The sequence below is a fragment of the Silene latifolia genome, chromosome 2 (assembly GCF_048544455.1).
Source record: "Silene latifolia isolate original U9 population chromosome 2, ASM4854445v1, whole genome shotgun sequence".
Lineage (NCBI taxonomy): Eukaryota > Viridiplantae > Streptophyta > Magnoliopsida > Caryophyllales > Caryophyllaceae > Silene > Silene latifolia.
In genome coordinates this window covers 180,159,178-180,169,604 of record NC_133527.1, presented here as the reverse complement: position 1 = coordinate 180,169,604, position 10,427 = coordinate 180,159,178, and the positions used below count along the sequence as shown (strand labels likewise).

Genomic DNA, 10,427 nt, shown 5'->3' with positions numbered 1-10,427 from the left:
TATGGTTAATACAACTTATTATTTTTATAATTAATATCATCATTTTAATAATATTGGACTAATAAAAATATTGTTTTGACGTCGATAAAAAATGATATCATTCGCCAACAAACTAAAATGAGAATCAGAATAATATAGTAACATGTTAAAATAACAAAAAAATACAAAAGAACGATATGAATTTCAAGTTATTACAAAAAAATAGGAAAAATAATTATGTGAGCAAACATTTATTAGTGAAGAGTTAGAGAGTTCTTGTGATTTTCACGGGATATTAAACTATTTTATAGCATTAAACACAATCATCAAAATTTGGATTTTCATTCTAAAGTAAATTAAACAATCATTAAACATCAAAACGAATACTAATTAAATTTTGGGATTTTTTTGTTACAATAAATTTTACGAACAAAATCATTATTTATTTTTCAAGCGTTTATAGTTCTCACGGTATTCTTTCAAAATAATATTAACAATTCAATCTACCTTGAATTATAGTTCGCAAACAAAAATATAGAAATTTTTATTTTGAAAATTTTTTTTAGATTGAATTAATTACATAGATCGATTGTTTTTAATGAAATAACAATAAAAGGTAGAAAAATAACCGAGAGACGGAAGGAGCATAATAATAAAAAAGAGAAAAATAGAAAACAATAATAACAATAATCGCTGCAAAACACTAACAAACGTAACAATATTCGTGACAAAATAATAATAAACGGTGGCAAAAGTTTAGTAACTTGTGACCATATGCTGATATGCATAACAATGAATATATTTTGATGATATATTATGACAATATATATATTGGTTAATAATTTTTTTTTTACGAGTCCGTTTTGTCTGTAGGGCCCAGTTTTATTGATAATCCGGCCATGTATAAGACCACCACCGTGACAACGTAGCTAGCTCCGTGAATTTCACGGGTAATAAAACTAATTATATATTGTATAATCGAAGGTTGCATACTTGCATGTGCACATTAAAAGCTCTCGTACTTGGTGATGACTATGATTGAAGTGTGTGTGGATAAAGAAGTCAGAAAATAAAAGCAAAACTAAAATAGACTCTTTGACAATCACGTGATGCCGTAGCGAAAACAAACAAAATTACTCCACTTCACGCACTACTAATCTACTATTATTCCACGTATTAATAAGAGATAACAATGGCGGAGACCAAATAAATAAAACTTATCGAAATATATACAACATTGGCAATATCCTCGTTATTAGTATAAGAGATAACAATGGCAGAGAACAAACAAAAACTTATCGAAATATATACAACATTGGCAATATTCCTCGTTATTAGTATAAGAGATAACAATGGCGGAGAACAAACAAAAACTTATCGAAATATATATTCAACATTGACAATATTCCATCATGTTATGAGTGTAAGGTTTTGTGATTTTGTTCTTTTTTTTAGATTATATTTAATTTTGTTATAATTGAATTAAACTAAATTTATAGGAGGTTAATTTTTTGGAACTAAACAGAATTTATAAAAGTTTAACTGAATTTATATCGAACTATATACCCGCTCTCCCTCCAATCCTCTATTTTCTTCCTCCTTGAATTGGGCACAAGTATTAAGGGAGGAAGTATTATATTGATAAAGAGTTGGATGAGGTTTGGTGATAGGAGAGAGGGATGGATAATTATGAGTTAAATAATGAATTGTAGGCCACAAATATTAAAGGAAGGAATAAAATAGGAGTAAAAGCGTTGGGTGGGGTTTGGTGATAGGAGAGAAATGAATAAAATAAAAGTAAAAGTTATCAAAAATAGAAAGGAGAAGCTTGAATAATCGTTTTGGGAAATAGGGAAGAAAATACAGGATTTAAGGGAGTATATTCTACCATCTTGTTTATCCGTGAATGGAGCTCAAAACTTATATTTGGTCCAACTAATACCAAGTAAGAATATAATCAATGTCTCCCTATTATCTGAGAAAATCTTTGATTAAAAACTAGTGATGACCTCACTTAAACTATGTTTGTCAAGGCATTTCAGGTATATGATTTGACCAAGCAACCTGATTTGACTAATATTTCAGGTACTTGTTTTACCTAGTGCTGTTTGGTAAAGTCATTTCAGTCACTGAAATGACTTTTCAATACTGAAAAATGAAAAGCTACTCCGTGTAGCTTTTTAAAGTTCAGTGAAATGAAATGTTTTACTTTACATATTTACCCTTTATTTAAATTAATTTATTATAATTATTAATGTCCTTTTACAAAAAATCAGTTACCTTTCCAGTTAGTTTTACCAAACACTGTACAATTAATCAGCTACGTTATCAGTTTTCAATTTTCAATTTGAAAGCTTTTTTCGTACCTTTTTAATTTCGACACCTTATCGGGTTTTGTCTTTTTCAGATCATTTTTACCAAACAGAGTCTTAGATATTACCATCTCTTATATGGATGCGAATTGCGATTACACAAACAATTTTTGTGAGCTAGCGTTCAAGAAAACGATTTTATAGTATACCAATTAAACTTTAAAAACTAATCCTACATATTTTAAAATTTGAACATTAAACATACAGAAATTGCATATCTTTACTCATCCTTGACAAAAAAAAAACTCAAATAGTCAACTCAAACCCATTTATCTAAATGAAAAGAAAATGAGATATTCTATTTAACTTTGAACCAATAATAAATAAATGACAACAAAGCATATATACTTAAGTATTTGCGAAGTACTTCATTAGTTTGCTTTGATTGTATATGTTTGTTTAATATATGTGAGATATGTTTTAATGAAACGTTTGCAATTAAATTGAATGGAGCTAGGGAGTACTCTCTCCAGTTAACTTTTGTCTTATCATTTCTTTAATATATATATACGATGAGTATTTTATTGAAGTAAGAAGATAAAAGTTGAATGAATAGAGAGTGTTTTAGTGGGAAATTCATCACTAAGTCTTCTAACTCGGTGATTTACTATAAATATTCATACACGAAAAAAATATACAAATACAACAATAACAAAGGTTTAATCCCAACATAATTTAGAGTCGACTAACGTAAATAATCATTCGCCGTTATAAGACACCTTACAATATTAAAGTTGGATGGCCGCTCTTAAACAAATGATCAGGGGTTCAATTTCTAACTCTTGCGAATGAAAAAGTCAAATTTAAGAGAGGTCAACCCATTAAATTATCTTCAATGCCCAAAGAAAATTGCCGCAACTCTCGATAAAGGTTACTCCTAATCAATATCACAGAAATAAAACACCTTACCAATTTTTTTATTTATTCTTGTAAAATAACCAAGAAATATCCTCATTCATGTCAATCATGTGGCTATAAATAATCCTCGTCATAGTTTCTTAGCCCACCACATTGCCAGCCAACTTTCATTCACAATTTAACACCTAGAAATAAAACCAAGTTATTATTCTCCTCAATCAACAACAGTTCACAACAAACAGTTAACAATTTCACAATTAAGAAAATGGGAGTAGTAGAAAAAGCACACAACCTAAAAATAATAGGGTCAGGTGAACGAGTAATAGTTCTAGCTCATGGGTTCGGAACGGACCAGTCGGTTTGGAAACACTTGGTGCCACATTTAGTAGATGAATATAAGGTAGTATTGTATGATAATATGGGTGCTGGTACTACTAACCCTGATTACTTTGATTTTGATAGGTATTCTACCTTACAAGGTTTTGCTCATGATTTACTTGCTATTTTGGAGGAAGTCAACGTTACCAATTGTATTTTCGTTGGTCATTCTGTTTCTGCTGCTGTTGGTGCTATTGCTTCTGTTTTGCGTCCTGATCTTTTCTCCAAGCTCATCTTTCTCGGCGCCTCTCCAAGGTATGTTTTTTTTATTTTATGGGTTCGAGTCATTTTATTGTCCTCGTTTGAGTTTTGTGGTGGATATACTCCCTCCCATCCAAACCAAAGGTAACATGGGAGGGGGCACTTGTTTTAAGAAAAAATGGAAAAAGTAATGGTAATATTGGAAATATAATAGGCCCACTTGCACTTTAATTGAAAGAGGACCACAAACATAATGGCATTGTATGTAAATAATAAGGGTATGTGAGGGTTTTTAGTAATGTTTTTTACTAAAAAAGGAATGGGTAGTTTGGTTTGGATGGTCCGAATAAGGTAAGTGTTACCTTTGGTTTGGTTTGGATGGGAGGGAGTAGTTATTAGCCGTATAAGGTTCCTTTTAACTCGATAGTACAGTAACACATTGGCGGTTCTTGATTCTTTTGGTAATTTGAGAGTTTTCGACTTTCTTTTACCGCTTACATCCGCGAGGATATTATAGGGTGATTTGGATTAACCTAGTTTACTTTTCTTATCCTAAAAAAAAAAAAAAAAAAAAAAGGATATTCCCTCGTGTATCCCTCAGCTTTTTCATTTTCTATGATATACCCTCTTTTAATGCAAAAAAAATTTTGACTGTCAATAACTCTTGACTACAAGTTCAGAATACGATAAACTTTTTTTCTAAATTTACCGTCTTTAAGAGGTCTTCCGTTTGAAAAAAAATTCACCGACGTCTCAACTCGTAGACGGGAATTATGGTCGGTCAAAGTTTATTCGTTACAAATTTTTTGATCAACCATAACTACCGGCTACGAGTTCAAAAAGCGGCGATTTTTTTTCAAATTGAAGGCCTTGACGAGATAATTGGTTTGCAAAAAAAAATACTCCCTCTATCCCGGTCATTTGTTGTCCTTTTCCATTTTGGTGTCTCAGTCATTTGTTGTCCTTTCTATTTTAAGAATGGAGTTGATGAGTAATTTGATCAATCTCATTCAATTTGTTCCACTTGTCATTTAGTTATTGGACTTTTCCTCTTTCCTTGGTCTTTGTGCCAAAACGAAAGGACAACAATTGACCGGGACGGAGGGAGTAACCGTTTTCTGAACTCGTAAAAGATAATTATTGTCGGTCAAAGTATTTTTGCGAAGAAAGAGGGGTACACCATATAAACCGAAAAAGTTCGGGGGTACACAAGAGAATATCCCAAAAAAAAAAAAAATTACATTTTTGGATTCATTTGTAATTTGGAGATACGGAGTACCATATTTAGGAGAAATTAATTTGTTTAATTTGTTTAAACTGATTGATTAAAGTGTCTCTCACCATAATTTTCTTATTTTCGGACGTTACCAAGAAATTATGATCCAAATAAATGAAAAGAACAAGTAATTGTAGTAGTTCTTTGGACAAAAAAAAAAGTAATTTTAGTGCTACTTTCTAGACCATACTACAGCTAATAGTTTTACCGGATGTTCTCATGAGGTTTTCCGCTTTCATTCCTTATCCGGAATATATGACGTTTTCGATTTTCAGTACGATGACATTACAAAAAATTAAAAAGAATTGATTTGAATGACATTACAAAAAATTAAAAAGAATTGATTAGAAATATTACTAGTTTTATATCTTAAGATTCATGATGAAAATACGTGTTGTACAAAAATGCCATTGAATCTCGAAATGTCGGCTTAAAATAAGGCGGCAGACATGCAATGAATATGGTATCTTTGAAGTCCATAATAATCCGGGTTATGATTCCTTGCCCTGAGTTACTGAGTATTCTCTTCGAGTGGGGTTGTTATGTATGAAGAGAGAGGATTTGAGTCGAATACTAAAATCATCGCTTTAAACGATCACATGGCATGTTTATTGTCGAAACTTGTAATTCTCAATAAAATTCTGAAAATAAATGCCGTTTCAGATATTTAAACGATGTGGATTACTATGGAGGGTTTGAGCAAGAAGATCTAAACCAACTCTTTGAGGCAATTGAGTCCAACTACAAGGCTTGGTGCTCGGGATTTGCACCACTTGCGGTCGGGGGTGATATGGACTCTGTGGCGGTCCAAGAGTTCAGCCGAACTCTATTCAATATGAGGCCCGACATTGCCTTGAGTGTGGCCCAAACCATATTCCAAAGCGATGTTAGAGACCTGTTGTGCCATGTCACCGTACCTGTTCACATTATCCAGAGCATGAAGGACTTGGCGGTCCCGGTGGTTGTGTCTGAGTACCTTCATCAGAACTTGGGAGGTGACTCGATTGTTGAAGTCCTGTCTTCTGATGGTCACCTTCCTCAATTGAGCTCTCCGGGTGTTGTAGTCCCAGTTCTTATGCGACACATTCGCCATGATATCGTTGTCTAGCTAGTGTTAAGGATTCACAAGTTGTATGTTTTTGTTTTTGTTAGCTCGGGAATAATTGAACCCACGTTGGTCGACCGTCATGTATACAAATGTATCATAAGTTCATAACTCGTTATCTGACCTCTATTTCAAGCATTACTTGGTAGAATAAAAGGCGTATACGGAGTATAAAGCTAGTTCGGAAAAGTGGACTAAATAAGTGAGCTAAATTTGGTATAAAATGCAAGTTGACCAAAAATTGGCACTTCAATAATGTAAAAGTGAGTTAATTTGTACTTTAAAATTAGGCTAACAAACTTTTTGGAGTATTTTGCAACTACAAAACTGAATCCAACTAAAAAGTACTCCTAACTTGGATGATAATAAATCAATCAAATCGAGAATAATCCAATAATGAAGAAATTGCCGTACATCAAAGGTGTATCTCGTACTGCCTCCATTCAACTTCACAAGGTCATTATCTCTTTTTCACAATATTTTTTGGCATTTATTTGTCCAAATAGTGGGTTTGCACACAAATCATCATTATATTCTTCGTTTGATGCAAAAATGCAGAAAAAAAGATGGATAACAGTTGTAATATTAAGAAAGTTGCTAACTTATGCAATTTGTGCAATTGGATTATTTGCTCTCTTTTCAGCTCATTTTCCCAGAATTCCTAAGCTGCCTGATTCTTATAACAAACTTCCCACTGTAATTTTCTCTCTATTTTTTTTACTTCCATTGTCAGTATTTTCATCATATTTTTATGGGGTTTTGTCAAAGTTTATAACTTTGGGTTGTTTAATTAACGTGAGTTTAGTAGCGGAACCAGGATTTATAGTTAGGGGCGACTGCTCGTTTAGAGCACTCACAACGGGTCTTCGTCCATTCTCACACAAATGCTGAAAATTGCTTTTTAAATAAAAAACAATAAAAGAGGAAAGAGAGGGTGTGAAAATTTTCGCCTGTCCGAAAATTTGCGAAGAGCAAATATGAGGCCTGGTTGTCAGTGCATGTGGTCCCATTGCTTTGTTTTTTGTTTTTCTCATTTCAATACGACGAGTACCAGTACACATACACCAAAAGCACATCGTATAACATTAGCAAATAAAATAAGTGGGTAGAGTGAAAGGGTGATATGGATATCTGGGGTATAATAAAGTATGAAAGATAAGAAAAGTTGAGTATTTGTTAATGTAGTGTTTTTTTGATGTTTTTTGATAAATTTTGGTGGTGAGTGGAAAGCTGAGGTGGCGGGTGAAAAGTATAGAGTAAAAATTGGTGAAAATTTCACCATTGCGGATGGTCTTAGGTTCATAGTTCTGTGTGTTTGACGGACTCTATGTTATGATGGGTTTATGTTTAATTTGTAATTAACATGGCCATGAAGAGGTGGCAAACGGGTCAATTGGATCAGTTTCGGTTCGGGGTCTTTCAGATCGGGTTATTTCGGTTTGTCTTTTTTTTTCGATTTTAGTTCGGTTCAATTCAGGTTGCATTCAGTTTTCACTTTTAATCGGTTGTAGATATTTCGGGTCGGTTCAGGTTCGAGTTGGGTCAATATCGGTGCAAATAAGGTTCGAGTCGGGTCAATATCAGAGCAGGTGAGATTCGATTCAGGTCATAATCGGATCGGATGTCAAGCGATTAGGTCTTTATTCAAAAGTGATGGGGCATATTCTGCACTCTCTAACCGAGTCAACGTATTGAGCAAGGTCAAAGATATCCACAGCAAGTCAACGACTTAGACAGCCTCACCGACGCAGCCTGTCGGCCTGTCTCTTATGTCTCGGCCACGACAACTAGCCGGCCGGGGCACATATCCGCGAACTCATATCCAAAACCCCTCGGCGGCGAGTAAGCAGGGCCCGCCGGCCTGTCATGGGTCCCTCGGCCGAGGGTAGATCAGTCTTTCCACCTGCTAGCCACTTGGCCACTACGTGACAAAAGGTGAAAGTCTATAAATACTCCTCAACCCTAATTGAGGAAAGGATCCACAATTTAACCTAAGAATCACTATTCATCTGGTAATATCTTCCTTATCTCTCTACAAAATATACTTCGCCAAGTAACAACAACTTATCTCTTTAAGTTTACTGACTTGAGCGTCGGAGTGAGTTCGCTCGGTCCAAAGCCGAGCCCTCAGTTTGTTCATTGTTTCAGGAGACCGAAAGGAGGATTCAATCAAAGACGTCATTCTACAAGCACGGGTGGTAACAAATAACTGCTCTGGAATTACACCCGGAACAATTGGCGCCGTCTGTGGGGAAAGACACTAGAAGCTAGTCACATTCATTCCCAAACAAAAAAAAACACAAAACAAAAACCCACCCAAAAAGCTAAGAAGATGTCAAAACAACAAGAGGTATTCGTGATCGACGAAACCGAATTCTACCAAGATGATACCGTCCACAATTCTGAGTTACGCCCCTCCACCGGCCGAGTAATTCAACCGGAGTACGGATGCCAATAATACCGAGATACGCCGCCGCCACCGACTGTCACCATCATGGGACATGTGGTTGATGCAAAAAACCGAAGCTACTCCCGGACCTAATGGTAGTACGCCGACTCACACCGTCACACCGACAAGAGCGGCGAACCCGTCCGGTCCAGAGACCAGGGCCCAAAATGTGACTCCGAGAAACTTGAACGGAGCACTAGGGGAAGCCGACCTGTCAAGACGCCGGGGGAGCCCAGAGTGCTAGTGGTAGATCTGAGTCCTTCCCGCACTCGCGGGAGGACGGCGTCGCCGCAAAGACCGACGAGGCATGCCCCGCAGGAGTGAAAGAAGTCCGACTCACCAGAGTCGGAGAAGAAGCCCGACTCACCGGAGTCGGAGAAGAAGCCCTTCCCGCCACGGGGAGAGGAGCCGGACTAGGGATGCGAGGAGCGATCGCCGCGTGTCGTTCGACACGTGGTCGACAGACCCCTCGGCGCGTACGTCCTAGAGACCCCTCCGACTAAGTCAAGTTGCCACCCATAGCATACAATGGAGAAGGCGACCCAACCGACCACGCCGAGGCTTTCGAGTCTTACATGTCGGTATGGGAGCAACCCGATGAGGTTTGGTGCCGAGTCTTCCCAACGACACTGCATGGGATGGCACAAAGTTGGTACAAGGGGCTACCCGACGGGTCGGTATACTTTACGCCGACCTAAGGGACATATTTTTAGCCCAATATTCTTGCAACAAGAGGAGGGCCGTCGAGACATCGGGCCTCCCGACTATCGAGCGGGGAGGGAGGCGAGTCTCTCCGGTTATGTGAAGAGGTTCGACGCCAGGTTCAAGCAGATTCGTGAGTGAGCAATGAACTGCGGCCTTCGCATCGATGAAAGGCCTCCCGAGAGGAGACTTAAAAATGAGCTCATCAAGTGCGGCGGCCTGAACCTAGACTCCGCCAAGAAGATGGCCGATCAAGCCATTAAGGTGGAGGACTACCACAAAACACAGGTAGGCCCAGCGAGGCCGGCACTCGAGAGAGTAAGAGCCGCCGGAGGACAACCGGATGAAAGACGCCGTGACAATAATAGGTCACGGTCGACAGTCCGCCAGAAACGAACTCGGTGGGCGCCGGGGAAGTTCGGAAACATACTACCGAAGCGGTACAATGATCACACCCCCCTCGTGTGTCCGCCGCCGAGGTCTTCGCCCGAGCAAGAACGAGGGTCGAGTGGGAAAGGCCTCCCGGCCGAGGAGTGAAGGTGACACGAGCCGATCTTTGTGAGTACCACGGCCACACCGGTCACTTAATCGACAACCGCCGCATCGAAGAATGCTATCGAAGAGCTGATCCGGAAGGGGAGCCTCGGCAAATATGTCGCCAAAGGCCAAAAGACTGATGCCGGCGGCTCGAATAAAAAATCCGTCTTCGAACGGATAGGAGTAATCCATGTTGTCATCGGGGGCAACGAGAACGGTGGGTCCGCTCATGGGCACAAACGGCACCTGAACGAGCTGTATCAGGCCATCAACTTCGTGCCCAAAACAGCGATCCCCGCTTCCAACATCCCCGATATGACTATTGGAAGGAAGGACTACGAGGGAGTCATCGCCCCTCACAGCGACCCACTCGTAGTCCACCTGGACATATCCAACCACCTGGTCAAGAGGTGCCTGATTGACACAGACGCCTACACGAACATCATGTTCAGGGAGTGCTTTCTCAACCTCGGTCTGAAAGTCGAGGACTTGAGCCCCTGCACCAATCCACTGTACAGCTTTTCCGGGGCCGGCCTGGTACCCCTGGGGTCAATCAGACTGCCAGTGATG

The 10,427-nt window shown here is 38.3% G+C and overlaps 1 protein-coding gene across 1 annotated transcript; it reads left to right on the top strand.

Moving 5' to 3' along the window:
* Positions 1-3,308: 3,308 nt before the first annotated feature.
* LOC141643531 (karrikin insensitive 2 receptor CA-like) lies at positions 3,309-6,325 on the top strand. Its single transcript, XM_074452723.1, has 2 exons — positions 3,309-3,842; positions 5,728-6,325. The coding sequence occupies exons 1-2, from the start codon at positions 3,475-3,477 to the stop codon at positions 6,170-6,172; spliced, it is 813 nt and encodes a 270-aa protein (XP_074308824.1). The 5' UTR covers positions 3,309-3,474; the 3' UTR covers positions 6,173-6,325.
* Positions 6,326-10,427: the final 4,102 nt, after the last annotated feature.